The sequence below is a fragment of the Trachemys scripta genome, chromosome 1 (genome assembly GCF_013100865.1).
Source record: "Trachemys scripta elegans isolate TJP31775 chromosome 1, CAS_Tse_1.0, whole genome shotgun sequence".
In the NCBI taxonomy this organism is placed as follows: domain Eukaryota; kingdom Metazoa; phylum Chordata; order Testudines; family Emydidae; genus Trachemys; species Trachemys scripta.
The window spans coordinates 163,177,664-163,193,420 of NC_048298.1; the positions used below are offsets into that span (position 1 = coordinate 163,177,664).

A 15,757-nucleotide genomic window follows, 5' to 3' on the forward strand; every position below is an offset into this window, starting at 1 on the left:
CCACTGATGCAGCACTGTCCAAATTTACCTGTTTCATGAAAATATTTGATTAAAATTACATACTCATCCTTCAGAAGCTCTCTTCATTTTTTGAGTGCTGCAAGATACCAGACTTGAGGATCTGGCCTTCCAGAGTAGAGAGCTGTCCTGCTGCAGTGTGCTTTGAGAGGCATTAGAGGACTACAACTAACACCTTGTTTTCTCTCTCCTGTCCCCCAACCCATATTGATTCTCAACTCCTATGTTTAAAAGCCACTGCAGCTGTACAGACATACCATAAAAAAAAAACTACAGCTGGCCTATGCCAGCCAGCTTGGGGGCCTTGGGCTGTAGCACTGCTTCATGGCTGTGTAGACGGCTGAGCCTGGGCTCTCAACCCCACAGGGCCCTAGAGCCCAGAGGTCTGCACAGCCATGAAATAGCCTTGGAGCCAGAGCCAGCTGGCATGGGCCATCTGGGGTTTTTTCTTTGCTGTGTAGACCTACCTTAAGTGGAGTTGGACAGTTACAGTAGATGGTGGTATATAGTTTAGAAAAGGCAGCTTCTACCCTCCCCTAAAGAGCAAACAAATGGAAGCTACTGAATAGCAAGGTCATAACAAGGGGCAGAGAGCAGGCCCTCCCAACCTCTAACTGAGATTTTTGTTTTTGAAGCGGGGGGGGGGGGGGGGGGGGGGTGAGGAGGAGGAGTTGTCCATGTTGCATAGGCAAAGCTCTCTGCTCTCAAAGTCTAGGGAACATGTAACCAGAGAGCAGGCCCTCACAACCATGGATGGGCAGGAACAGCAGGTTTTTGCCATATTATTAGTATTTGTTACTAATGACAAGCATCCCCTTCTTGTTTACTCATCCAGAGACGGATAGTCATTGTGGCAGTCAAGAGCCTGAATTTAACAGTTTCTCTAAATGTCAGTTTTGCCTTTAAAGAAAATCTTACAAATATTCCTGCCATTAGTTCTCCCCTATTGGTTCCATAATCAAAAGGAGCTTGCCTCACCAGGAAGGCTTTTTCTAAACTCCAGCAACTGCTAATGTAGTATATGAATATCCATTTAAGATACTCCCACATACATCAGTATTGATAACATTCTGTAGTCAGAACTGTAGGGGGATGCTACTGCTGTACAGGGCAGAGTTTTTGTAGGGAGCTAGATAAAGGGCAACATAATCCACCACCTGATGAAATCAACCTGCATCCCGTGAGCAGAGGCTAGCAGGACACCTAACCTACTTCCTGTGTTATGTGCTGTTGCCAAGCTAGTTGCCCCACAGTCCCCTCTCAGCGCATCCCTACAGTTGATGAGCCAGAAGCTCATCTCAGCACTGAATCATGAGATTCTCCTAGTCAGATGTAGACCAGTGGCAGGCCCACTCTGCATCAACTAGCATTACCTCAGCAGGCCTGATTTAAATTCAGTACCTGTGACTAGTAGCATATTCAGTAACTATACAGCCTTTTCAAAACAGGATATTTATTTTTAATAGGAAGGCCAAGGAGTTAAAAAAAAAATCCAGCTGTGGCCTACTTAGATCTTGCCCCCTCCACCCATCCCTGTTAGGTAGGTAAGGTAACGTCTTTAGCCTCCCTCTGCAAAGCCTGCATCCAGCTGTTCAAGGGAACAAGCTCTGTTCCACGCTCTCAATGATTTCTCAGTTGAGTGAGAAGGTATATGAGGTGATATTTTTCATTCAACCAACACTGCAATTAATTGTTAAGAGTCCTACTGATCTGAGGCTCCCCTGGCCAAATAAATCTTAAGTTTACTGGAGGTAGGGCAATTAGGTTCTTCCCATTTAATGGCCCAGCCCTTTGCCTCATGACCTTAAAGCATTCTAGCCAAAGGTAGTAGCAGCTCATTACTATGTTTCCTGGTTGTTCTTCCTGACAACTCGTTTTGATTTAACTCCAGTGTAAGACAAAACCTCCCTTATAGGTCAGCCAATCAGCATCTGTAGTATTCATGAATACAGCAGCCCCACCTCCTTCACACATTTCACTGCAATTCAGCTGCTGACAAAGCAGCTTCACCATCCATTCCAGCCCTTTCTGTGTGTGCTCCACTGCAGCTGGGACAGGGATGGGTAGAAAGGAGAACTGAATCCAGTTTTATCACTCCTTCTACAGCATGCTATATCTTGATTTTGGAAATGCATTCATTCTAGTATACCCAAGCCTGCCCCTTCAAGGATCACTCCCACCCTGCGGTTGCAAGTATTAGCCAAACACTGCTTTAGAACATATCTTAAGATGGTTTATACAGTGACAGTGGAGAGGGGAAAGGTTAAAATAGGCATAGTTACTCTTGTGAAAAGAAGAATAAAGGTAGTGAGCACCTACTAAGTCTTCAAAAGCATTAAAGGCTGTTATAAGGAAGACTGGTCAATTGTTCTACGTGTCCTGCTTTTGGTGGACATGGAGTAACAGACTGAATATGGAGCCAGGGGAGATTTAGGTTAGATAGTAGAAAGCTTTTCCTAACTACAAAGGTTATTTTGAACTCTGGAATAGGCTTCAAAAGGCAGTTGTACAACCTGTTCTTAAAGCATCTGCCAGGGATGGTCTACATTTACTGCCTCAGCCCAGGGAGTGGAACTTGATGACTTCTTGGGGTCCCTATCAGCCCTACATTTCTGATGTTATGTTCAAACTATTTCAGAAACCTGGTTTAAAAATTCTGTTTCAGCATGCTACCTGGGGAATGTCACACATACCCAGGAAGTGACTCAGAAAGGGTGACAGTACAAACTTTAAAGATTTCTTTCACTCCACCTACTTATTTATAAACCCAGACAGGCACAGAGGGTCCTTGCTGCACACTTTTGTTAATGAAAGTTACCAGGGCTCCTGCATTTCATTCCCTTCTAGTTTCTCATCCTCCTGATGAATTTTCTTTAATTTCATTCTTCCCATCCTCTATCTCTCTCTCAATTCTGTTTTCCCTTCAGGTATGCACACATCCCCTCCCGTAGCCTTTTCTCCACTTTCCCACTCTACCCTTTATGCTTGCCCAGGTGCTCTAAAACCAGGTGTCTAACAGTTTCAGCCTGAAGGCCAAATATTTAACAGAAAAGGCAGGACAACAATCAGTACTTTATTTCTCCGGGGGCAAGTAGAGCATGGTAGGCTCCTGTCCTGCTTGCCCTGGGGCTCCTACAACCCAGCAGAGAAGCAGGCAATGGAGCAACCATAGCTACTACTCTCTCCTCCCCCTCCTACACTGCAGAACTTGTACAACAGCAACTGCCATGCTGGAGCCATGCAAAAGGGAAGAGACAGCTGCTGTTCAGCCTACTAGAACTGCAGAGGAAGTGGGAGAGGTTGTGCTCTCTACCTGATTCAAATACTTGCTTAAAAAAAATCTAAACAGATCTTCAGATGACTATTAAAGCTTTATCTACAGTAGTTGACAAATTCTATCCATATAACACTACTGGGCAGCAGGCTGTGTGTTGAAGAATTGTCCAAGGTACAGTTCCAAAAACAGCAGCATTCCTACTATAGCTAGGCTAGAAAAGAGTTTCTAAAACGGGTTCAAACACATCGCTCCCAGCCCACAACAGGGGGGAGCTTGTTAACCCATCTTACCATGCACTTGACAATCAAAAAGGAATCCTACAAAAAATGGTAACATGGGCAAATTGCTAAGCACACAGGAACAAAATCAGTAAGACTAAGGCACAAGATGAGTTACACTTGGCAAGGGACACAAAAGGCAATAAGAGGAGATTCTTTAAATACATTAGAAACAAGAGAAAGACAACAGAAAGTGAAGATCCCCTACTTAGCGGGGAAGGACAGCTAATAACTGATGAAGTCAAAAAGGCTGAGTGTTTAAACACTATTTTGCTTCAGACTTGACTCAAAAGGTTAATGGTGACCAGATACTCAACACAATATTAACAACAAGGTGAAAGGAATGCAAGCCAAAATAGGGAAAGAACAGGGTAAAGAATATTTAGATAAGTTAGATGTATTCAAATCAGCAGGGCTTGATTAATTCAGCCTAGGTACTTAAGGAATTAGCTGAAGCAATCTTGGAACAGTTAGCAATTATTTTCAAGAACTCCTGGAGGATAGGCCAGGTCCCAGAGGATTGGAGAAATGCAAACTTTAAAAAGTGGAAACAGAGCAGCCAGCAAATTATAGACAAATCAGCCTAACTTTGATACCCAGAAAGATACTGGAACAAATTATTAAACAATCAATTTGTAAGCACCTAGAGCAGGGGTGGCCAAACTGTGGCTTGCAAGCCACATGTGGTTCTTTTACCATTTAAGTACAGCTCTCAGAGCCCCCCATACCCCACCAGACTGGGGGGGAAGCTCGGGACCTCTGCCTTGCAGTGGGGTGGGGGCTTCTGCCCCGAGGGGAGGGATCTCAGGGCTTCAGCAGGAGCAGGCTGAAGCCCCAGCCCCCGCTCCCGGCAGGTGTGCCCCGGCTCTCAAACTTCTGATGATTGTCATATGTGGCTCGGAGGGCCAGTAAGTTTGGGCACCCCTGGCCTAGAGAAGAATAGGGTTGTAAGAAATAGCCAGTGTGGATTTGTCAAGAACAAATCATGCCAAACCAACCTAATTTTCTTCTACAGTGTTACTGATCTAGTGGATGGGGGAAAGCAGTAAACATGATGTATCTTGATTTTAGTAAACCATTTGACAGTCCCACATGACATTCTCAAAAGCAAACTAGGGAAACACTGTCTAGATGAAATTACTGTAAGGTGCGTGCACAAGTGGTTGAAAGACTATACTCAAAAAGAGCAGTTCGCTATCAAACTGGAGGGCATATCTAGTCGGGTACTACAGATGTCAGCCCTGGGTCTGGTACTATTCAATATTTTCATTAATGACTTGGATAATGGAGTGGAGAGTATGCTTATAAAACTTGCAGATGACACCAAGCTGAGAGAGGTTTCAAGCATTTTGGAGGATGGGATTAGAATTCAAAGTGACCTTGACAAATTGGATGACTGATCTGAATTCAACAAGATGAAATTCAATAAAGACAAGTGAAAAGTACTTCACTTAAAAGGAAAAATCAAATGCACACTAGGGGTAGTACTGCTGAAAAGGATATATTGGTTTTAATGGATTACAAATAGAATACGAATCAACAATGTGATGCAGCTAAAAAAAAATATTCTGAGGTGTATGAAGAGTAGTGTTGTGAGACACGGAAGGTTGTCATCTGCTCTACTCGGCACTGATGGAGTACCGTGTCCAATTCTGGATGCCGTACTTTAGGAAAGATGTGGACAAATTGGAGAGAGAGTCCAGAGGAGAGCAACAAAAATGATAAAAGATTTAGAAAATCTGACCTATGAGGAAAGGTTAAAAAAAAAGTCTTGAGGGGGAAAAGGGCTGAGGAGGGACCTGATAACCTTCAAATATGTTAAGTGCTGTTACAAAGAGGATGGTCATCATACTGAATGTTTACCTTTAATAGATCAGTGAGATGCTGCAGTAGGTGCTTCCCATCCCCTTTGTGTTATCGTTACAAAGAGGATGGTCATCAATCGTTCTCCAGGTTTACTGAAGATAGGAGAAGTTCTAAGAGGCTTAATCTGCAGTAAGGGAGATTTAGATCACATATTAGGAAAAACTTCAGTACAGATATTAAGTACTCCCAAATATTCAAAAGATTCTTACAGTTTTCAGCCAATTTTAGGGAAGAAGGTGGGAGAAGTATTTGCCTTTGCTTTTTGAGCCTTTAGAAGTTTATATTGCCAAGTTTTCCTCCACAACCACAGGTGCTAAAAAAAAATTTTTTTTTGTAAGTGAGATAAAGCCCCAACTCCCAAGGTCATGTAAGAAAAAAAAAAATCAGTATCAAGTAATATGATCAAGTCCCTTGAGTTGGCAATACTGCATGTTTAGCTTTAGTAGATCAGCAAGATGCTGCGGGGAGATTCTTCCCATCCCCTTTGTGTTCTAGTTCTGCTAAACTGAAGGAAGGGCAAACATATGCTTAGCCCTAACACAACTGAAGAGCCCTAGTAGGTTGCAGGCTAACATGTGTAAGCAGTGTTCACTAGCCATATTGTAACCTAGGCTAAAACATGGCCACAGATAACAGCTTCAAATGTGTTAGCCTGCCTCTAATGGTATGTCTACCATTAGAGCTGGAGGTGTAATTTCCAGCTCAGGTAGATGTACCCAAACTAACCAATCGAGCTAGTGCACTAAAATGGTGGAAGGATGAACTAGCCACCACCAGTAGGTACCTAAGGTCTCTGACAGGATGATATTTGGGCAGCTAGCCTGGCCCACTGCTCAGACCACTTCAGCTACACTGCTCAATCAGAGCTTGCATGGATATGTCTACCCAAGCTGGAAATTACACCTCCAACATAATGATTTAAAAGACTTCAGATGTTAAGCTAACAATTGAAACACTCCCTTTTTGCCCATCAAGACAAGGCTCTGATCACTCTTCACCTCTGATTATTCCTGAACCATCCTTCCCACAGACATTTCACTGACATTCAAATATCTCTGGAGAGCCACTTTTTACTTTAAAAATGAACTAGATTTGCTCCAGTGTCTGCCATTTCCACTTACATTGTGCCAAGCCACACAAGCTGAAGTGTGACCATCATTGCACTGTGTTTTCAGGAAAAGAATGGGAATGGTTCCAGCAAACTAAACCATTTGCCAAACGTAGTGCCTCCCTCTTGGTTACAGTTGTGAGGTGTTCCTTTCCAGGGGGTGGGGAGGGGTGAACGAGAAGATCCTTCAGTCCCACCTCTAAATACTCTTAGTACAGAGTTTAGAAACAGACTAAGGTAGGATGGGGGGGGGAGGGGACGCTTGTTGGAGCCTCTTAAAAAATATTAGCAGCACATCACTAGAAAGTAATAATTCAATACTTTGCCCTTTGTGACAGACCCAGACCAGTGGGGTACAGGAGTCTGGGAGAGGGCAAATATATTGGTCACTGGATGAGTACTTTTCTGTTCCCTGAGTGACCAGAGAAGGGGGCATTAGAGTAATCAGGAACCTGCTAGAACCAGTTAAGGCAGGCAGGCTAATTAGGACACCTGGAGCCAATTAAGAAGCTGCTAGAATCAATTAAGGTAGGCTAATCAGGGCACCTGGGTTTTAAAAGGCGCTCACTTCAGTTTGTGGTGAGTGTGAGGAGCTGGGAGCAAGAGGCGCAAGGAGCGGAGAGTGAGAGGGTGTTCTGCTGGAGGACTGAGGAGCACAAGCATTATCAGACACCAGGAGGAAGGTTCTGTGGTGAGAATAAGGAAGGTGTTTGGAGGAGGCCATGGGGAAGTAGCCCAGGGAGTTGTAGCTGTCATGCAGTTGTTACAGGAGGCACTATAGACAGCTGCAGTCCACAGGGCCCTGGGCTGGAACCCGGAGTAGAGGGCGGGCCTGGGTTCCCCCCAAACCTCCCAATTGATCTGGACTATGGGTTCTCCCAGAGGGGAAGGTCTCCAGGCTGTTTCCCCCAACCCACATGGTGAATCTCTGAAGCAAGAAAATCCGCCAATAAGCACAGGACCCACCAAGATAGAGGAACTTTGTCACACCTTCTATAACACCTTCCATTTCAAGATCTCAAAGCTTTCAAGTAAGCCCTTAACAACATGTCTGAGGTACAGTGATCACCCTTAAGAAGTCCGCATTTGCAACAGTTTCTGGTTTCTGAGATGCCAGCCATTCCCTGAAGATGGGATAGAAGACAGCAACTTTTTAAAAGAGGTTTACAAAGAAATGACAACTATCAAACTGGGATAATACAGACAAAGTGCCCAAGACAAGATAATCTCAGCCACAAGAAATGTAGTCAGAAAAGACATGATGCACTGGGAAACCCAGAGGGGTTTGTACAGTATCCCTTTCCCTCCCATATCGTGGCATAGTGAAGGCATCTGCTATGGGTTAGTGGCTACATGCTTTGAGTCGATGGACTGAGGAACAGAGGCTAAGTGGCCTTGAGCAAGTGATTTGATGACAGCCAAAACAGAACCCTGATCTCCTGACTCAGTCTCCTGCTTTAGTCACATCCCTTCCTCAATATACACAGTGCCTTTCATCCCAAGTACTTTACAAACGATACGTACACAGAAATCCCCATACCTGAAATATAGCCAGCACAGGTAGGCTGGGAGGATACACAGCCTGCTCTCAATGGCTAAGGAAAGTGGGCAAACCCCTACTCTTAATGAGGGCCACTGAACTTTAAGCAGAAACCTAAAAAAATCTAGGTCCTGGTTGTGCCCATCCACAGTGAATTAGATGGAATGTAGGCACAAACTCAGCTTCCAGCCTAAGCCATCATTAGTAGTCACAAAAGGCTCTCATTGCTTCAAACTGCTCTGATCTGCCCAGAAGATGCTAGCCTGATAGGTAAAATGACATTGCTTCATCATAGATTCATAGCTTAAGGATTTCTTGCTTTCTTTCAGTGTCAATATACCTCTTACCACAAAGAGAGAGGCCTAGGAAATACTTATGAGTGATTTGCTCTCCCTGCTGAAGGGATACAGCCTTCCTTGCTTGATCAAAAGTAGAGCTAATATTTTAAGTTAGTGAGGCCAGTTTTGTGTAGTGTCCCAGGTGGATTAACACCACACCCACAAGGGGCAGAGTCCCAAATGGAGAGCGGGCACATGCCTAGTTTTCATAGATCCTAAGGGCAGATGGCGCTTTTATTAATACTGTCACAGTTCAGGGGGAACTGTACTCCCTCTTTGTGGTCCCTTAAGGGTTCCTGGCTCCTCAGCTGTCATCTCACAGGTAGAAATCTGCATCTCTCCCCCCTCCTGACCAGATTTTTCCAGTTTGCACTTCCCTGTCTACACAGATATCCTCAGCAAGCCAGACTGCCTAAAAGAAACTACACACTTGCTAACAAGTTTACCGAGATCACTCCAACTCCCAACCTCAAGCTCTAGTAGGTGTCAGTCCTTCAAAACCCATAACTGGATTTCCCCCCCTGGTTACAAGTTCATAACCATCTCAGATTCAGAACCAGAACAACCAGGAACAGTTCCATCTTTCTTTTATACAGCTTGGGCTTTTGATCATGGCCTCATGTAACAGGTGATCAGCAGACAATGGCTCACTCCTCAGGGCATAGTTTCAAAAGATTTTGCATTAACCAGAGGAAGGGAATTAGTATTCACCTCCCCCTAGATATTCCTTAGGAAAAAAGCATGTAACACTATTTGTTACCACCCCGGCATAAACCATTCATTTAATACAATGGACTTCAAGACATTTAATTCAATAAGGTCTCCCAAGGATATGGCAGGAAGTTGCCATCTCTGTCACAAATCTCTCTGGTCAGACCTTTAAGCAGAGCAGTTGATCTGTTTTGCCAAGTGCAACAATTACTGTTTGTTCAGTGGCAGGTTAGGGAGAGCATTTTCTCTTCCAACAGGAGGCCTTTGTCCAATAGGATTGGTCTAGATACTTTTCAAGACTGGTAAGAACAGCATTCTGCAAAGGCAACTTCGTAGTGCGGTGGGCTAGTGGCACTAGGAACTGGAAGACCCGTCTCCTGAGTTCTTATTCTCAACTCTGTTGCTGACTTGCTGAGTAGCCTTGGGCAAGTCTCTTTACCCTTTCTTGCAGCTCTTCTAGGTCGATAAGGGGCATATCACTTACCTACCTAACAGGGGAATTGTGCAGCTTAATATTGGTAAAACGTGCCAAGATCCCCTGGTGAAAAGTTCTCCAGCCATGCAGTATTCTGATATTGGTGACATGTGTCAGATGAGGGGAAAATGTCATCTTTGTGTTGTCTTTAAGGTGCAAGGGAGGCTTGTGTATTCCAGTCTCCCTCCCCATCCCATCCACAACCAGATACAACTTGTGCAACAGACCACAAGAGACAAATAATGGAAAAAAGTGTATTAAAATAGTCACAAGATTACAATAGAAAACATTAAAATCAGTCAAGAAAAATTAACAGTATGATTTTAGTATCCAAATCAAAAGTATCTGTCCAAGCAAAGCACAGTTGCTATCCCCGGCTCTCCATGGCCTTAACTTTAGTGAGGCCATGCAGTATACACCTGGCTCCCTCCCACAATAATTATACACCCATTTTATAGGTGTTTGTCCTGTTTCCTCCACCCCCAAAACCAGGTAGGATACTGGTGCGCTATCCTCTTATTGAGGAGGGGGCTTTCCTCCCCGGTTTAGGAAGATACTTTCCAAGTTAGAGGTCTGCAGGAACAAGAACCAAAAGCTCCTGTCTTCCTGCCCAAAGTGTCTCTAATACTCCATGTTACAGCTGCTTTGGAGTGAGGGGGAACCAGACTGCACAGCATATTCACCCCAGAAGGCAGGAAACTTTATTCAACTTAAATTCCAGTTTTAGAAAGTGCAGAAATACCTTAAAAATAAAAGGGGTTGCTTGTGTTTGAGAGGGAGGAGGAAAGAAACCTTAAAAAACAAAACAAAAACACAATGGAATAAAATCTGAGCAAAGTAGTTTATGATTTAGGGATTTCCATCACTTAGTCCTGCCTCAGACCAGGGGGCTGGATTTGAGGACTTCTTGAGGTCCCTTCCAGCCCAGCATTTCTATGATTCGATGCATTCTGGTGGCCTTTATCATACAATGTGCCAAGACCTAGATGCTGGTATGATGGGAAAATGACTGCAACCCCAGCAATGTAGATACTGTTGGAGAAACTCTACTTCCACAATACCCCAGATCTTTGACCACAGATTCATTTTCAAGGGGGAAAAAATACTCCTCAAACCTCACCCCCCATATACATAAAAGAAAAATCATGGTTTTAAAGGTCCTAGACAGATAAGAGAACAATGTAAACACCAAGCAAGATTTAAAACAGATTCCAGGGCAATTATGTTAGAGATCATAAGGTTCTTCACCCTACCACCTCAACAGTCCACTCTGTAGGGAAACAAAGCCTTTAAGTTTTGTGTACATGTACACATACACACGAGTTACAAGGCAGATGGTTACCCAAACAACTCTGGAATATTAAAAGACAAATTAAAAACCTAATTCCAGTTCCTCTAATCATAAATTGAAATGTCAATAGAACTCTAAAAAACACAGAACACTCCAGGTATAGATTGGGCCTTATGCACCAACATAGACCACTGCTACTGTGGGAAGGCTCTCAACGTAACAGCTCCTCCAAGCACCACCTAAAATACCCTTGTCCTACCCCCTCAACCCTGGAGAACTGCAGTCAAACACTAACCTATGCATGGAAAGGGGTGTTGGAGAGAAGATGTGGAGAAGAATACAGCTGCCAATTCATTCACTGGACATCAGAGTTAGCAAGTAGCAACACCAGCCCTCTGGATGCTGCACCTATATGCTTGTTTGCTGGCGGTCAACTAAGGGTTAAAAGGCCTCAGTTGTTGAAACAGAATTTTGCTGCTGTGCCAGCTTTTCAGTTCTAGCGAGGAGCAGCAGCATGTTTTCTGAGGGGAAGACAAGCAAAACAGAAGTGATACCATCCAACTCTTGCTCTCAAAAAGGTGCCAGTTCCTGTAGCAGACAGAACCAAGGCAGCAATCCCAAAGGGTATTTGTTTTTGTCTGCAGTGAGTACAAGGTCAGTTATAGTCAGGAGAACAACTTCTCCCAACAAGTAGAAAATGTTGTGGTACTGACTCTAGTTTCTGTGCTGTGACATATTACGCCCTGAGCAGTAAAGACAAGATTTATAAAGAATTCGCCTTCCTGGATACAATGCAATTCCCACGGAGCTCACCTCAGCTCGTTATCCAAGAGTTGCCTCCATTGTAACAGCCCTTAGGCTTGGTCTACACTTAGAGCACGTCTACAGTATGGGTACTATAGCGAGACAGCTCCAGTGCCTTAGTGTAGATGCTTCCTACACTGAAGGAAGACAAACTGCACCTACACTGGGAGTTAGGTTGGCTTAACTACAGCATTCAAGGCGATGAATTTTTCACACCTCTGATCAATGCAGTTAGGTCAATCTAAATCTGAAGTGCAGACCAGGGCTTAAAAGTTAGGTCGACACAGCTGTGTCAGTCAGGGATGCAAAAACACACAAAAAAACCCACACATCCCAACCAACAGAGCTAAATTGACCTAACCCCCCCCCCCCCCCATAGAGAGACCTATATTGACAATTTAATGCTTTCATCGTTCAGGAAGGTGGTGTTTCTACACCAGCAGAAAAACCCTTCTATCAGCATAGGCTGTGCCTCCATGATAGGGTCATGCTGGCATAGCTCTGCTGTTGTAGCTATGCTGGTATAGTCTCCACACTGTAGACAAGCACTGAGTAATTGACTGCAGTACAGAAAGGGGTGGTGGGGAGGAGAAGAATGCAACCAATTCATTCCATTTCACAGCTTCCAAAATGGGCTAATACAGCGGTTCTCAAACTTTTGGGCTGGTGACCACTTTCACATAGCAAGCCTCTGAGTGCGACCCCCCCCTTATAAATTAAAAACACTTTTTAAAATGTTTAATACCACTATAAATGCTGGAGGCAAAGCGGGGTTTGGGGTGGAGACTGACAACTCGTGACCCCCTGAGGAGTCCCAACCCCCAGTTTGAGAACCCCTGGGCTAATACGATCAGACCAGAGTCTGGGATTTCACTATCGCTTCATTCAGGGTATGTCTACACTTTAATCACTACAGTGGCACAGCTACACTGAAGCGCTACAGCAGTGCAGATGCAAACACTAGGTTCTCCCATCAGCATAGGTAATCCACCTCCCCAAGAAGTGGTAGTTAGGTCAATGGAAGAATTCTGTCTACACCAAGGGTTAGGTCACCATAGCTACATCTCTCAGGGGTATGTGGATTTTTCACACCCCTGAGAGATGTAGCTATGCCAAGGGCGATGAATTTATAATTTTAATAGACAATAACACTTATTTTTAAGCATCTTTTTCAATTATCAATTTAAATTTTCAACGTTGTGCACAATTATGGGTTTTAAGCATTTTTTCAGTTTAAACTTTCAGCTGTGGGAAATTGAGGGATGAAACAATTTAATGACAGTAGATCTTGAGATTTAAAAAGTTAAAGCATTATAACCATTAGCACACAAACTGTCAACATCCTATGTCAAAATATAGGAAGTATATAGCCTTAAATCAAACCAATAAGTTCTCAAGCAGCATTTTTCTTACTTTGCCTACCTCTAAATTTCAATTATTGATGGAAATATTTATGCATCAGTTTGTGCATGTACAGTGAAATCAACGTTTGACATTTACCGATAAAAATCTAATCCTTCCAAGCCTAGTCACACAGTATTAACTGCTAGCCTCATCCCCATTTCAGTTTTTACACCTGTTTTACCCTGACAAGGGATTCTGCTTATCCCTGAGCTGTGCTACAAGCCTGCCTTCTCCTACTTAGCACTAGGCATTCATCAGAAGTAGTCCTACACAGCACAAACCTCAGCAGGGCCTGGGATGGACAAAGGCAGCAAACCTGGAGGAATTTTAAAAGACCTTTAAATTTTGCATTTCCTTTTAACTGACAAAAACCTGGGTTAGTGGCAGGGAATCAAGAGGAAACTCTGCATGCTCCATTGGCTAGAAGTATAGGGTTAAAACTGATCAGGTCTCTGGTCTGATCTCATTAGCCACAAGGCAATCATGAACTCCTCTGAACTGAGTGAAACCTGAAGACAGCTCACTCAGTCAGAATCAATCCACTTCCATTAACACCGATTACTGTTCCTGATAAACAAGCTTCAAAGTTAAGACAAATCAAGGGAAAGTAAGTTCGTAATAGTTTCAGTCCCATATTGCATCAAGTCTTTCTGGCTACAGCTTTAAGACAGCTACATCATAGAAGCCATCTACTCCCGCCCTGGAATGTTGGTTATGTTCCCATAAATGCAAAAGACATCCCTAGTCAGGCTCAGACAAGATCTCATATCATGATGCCTGCAGTTCACTACACACAAGAGGCAGCTTGTTTCCTTCCAGAAGGACTCAATGAACCTCTGGAAATATAAGCAAGCATTCATAAAGATACAAGGGAAGAACAAAGAGGATCTAAAACCTTGAAATGAATCTCTCCAGTGTGGGTCTAGCTCACATGCCTTCAACTAGACTAAACAGGTCACAGGGAAGATTCCCAAAAGAGCAAGCTAGCCAGAATGTCAGTGATCTAGGTGGGGCTGCAAGCTTTCTGCATTATTCAATTTTTCCTGTTCTAGCAGATCACAGGAGATGGGACTTTAGTAAGAGTCAGTGACAGTGGAACCAAGGATGGCCCTGTCCTCTTATAGCAGCAGGCTTGTGATGGTCCCATTCATCACGCTTCTCCCCCTTACTCTAAACCAGCTTCAGGGAAAGACAGTATAGACAGATTATTGCAAGTAAAGTTTTATCACTTTTCCTTTTCCACAAAGTGCAATGTCATCTCTCTCCAGAAGAGCCCCTGCTTCCTACTACAAGTGGACAAACAACCCAGCAGGTTTCACTGGAAGCAGGTTGTCCCAAGGAAGGACACATCAGGATCTAGCTTCCTAGACGCCCCCTTCGCTTAGGGTGACCAGACGTCCCGATATTTAGGTGTTTGTCCCGCATCCCGACCGATCTTTGGTCGGGACGCAATTTGTCCCGATATTTCGCTCCGCTGACAGCACTCAGCTTTTTATTTACTTTTATTTTTTTTGATCCGCCGCCGGACACTCTTTCCCCCCCCCAATGTGTCCCGATATTTTCTTCCTCTCATCTGGTCACCCTATCTTCGCTTACTTATGAAAAGTTGGGTTTTATTTTCACTGCACAAACCCCACTGGGCCAACACAGTCCCTGTGTTCTAAGGGACTGGCTTTAAGCTCTAACAATACATGGGCTCAATACAGGAGTAACTATATGCAATTCTATGGCCTGTGATATACAGGAGGTCAGACTAGATGAGCTAATAATGGTCCCTTCTGGCCATAAAAATCTATTAATCTATGAGCAATGTCACCATTATATAAATTTAAAGTTCTCATACATTTAAAGGGGTGAAGGGTAGACATTTCAAATGGCTAAAATTTACCAGATCCTTTATAACTTAGCTCTTCCTTCTCCCATGCAGATGGGAGGGTTTTTCTGAGCAAAGAGGTCTAATTGTATAAGTAAGATGAGGTGGCAGTCAATTTGTATAGATTGGAGAAGAGGAAATATCCTATAGAAACTACCTTCCTCATATCCATCCCTTCAAAAAAGGAAAACCCTGTTGAAAAATGATCAGGTAAATCTAGAATCCCCTAGCACCCTCCAGTTTCCCCATTAATGATTGAGACAAAAAAAAAAAAAAAAACTTTAAAATTGCCATGTTATGTATTTTCACTTTTTCTCCCCTTATCCTAGATACAAAAAAAGAATATTGGCCATTTATAAGCAGAATTCTTACTGCATCTCAACATGCAACACTGGTCTCACTTCTGTACGATTAAATAGACTATTTACACACACAACACATATATCTCTCTGTATTCACATGCATTGGTCCTAGCCTAGGCATCAAAGGCCACATGTGAGTTCTCTGGGTCACATTTGATTCAAGCCATTCCAGTTTGAATTTTTGTTTTGCTTTGGATACGGTGGGATCGCCTCAGTTCTTCCGAATGTCAGCATAAACCACGGATTCCGACTTGTTAATCTTGTCGCTGTGTTGCCCACCAGAGTGATCTAATTGCGCATAAATTACTGGGCCCTGAGGACAGAGAGAAAAAAAACAACACAGAATCAGCGCTTTTAAGAATGGGTTGCACTTCCCTCTCCCTGCTGCAGGGTCTCCTGTGAGAATTCAGGG

At 43.6% G+C, this 15,757-nt stretch overlaps 1 protein-coding gene across 1 annotated transcript in view; it reads right to left on the reverse strand.

The window, feature by feature from the left end:
• Positions 1-9,851: 9,851 nt before the first annotated feature.
• Positions 9,852-15,757, reverse strand: part of MPZL1 (myelin protein zero like 1) — a 39,633-nt gene continuing 33,727 nt past the window's right edge. The window contains exon 7 of the mRNA XM_034768908.1: positions 9,852-15,658. Within this exon, the coding sequence (XP_034624799.1) occupies positions 15,557-15,658 (102 nt within the window). The 3' untranslated portion in view covers positions 9,852-15,556. The remainder of the gene's footprint in view (positions 15,659-15,757) is intronic.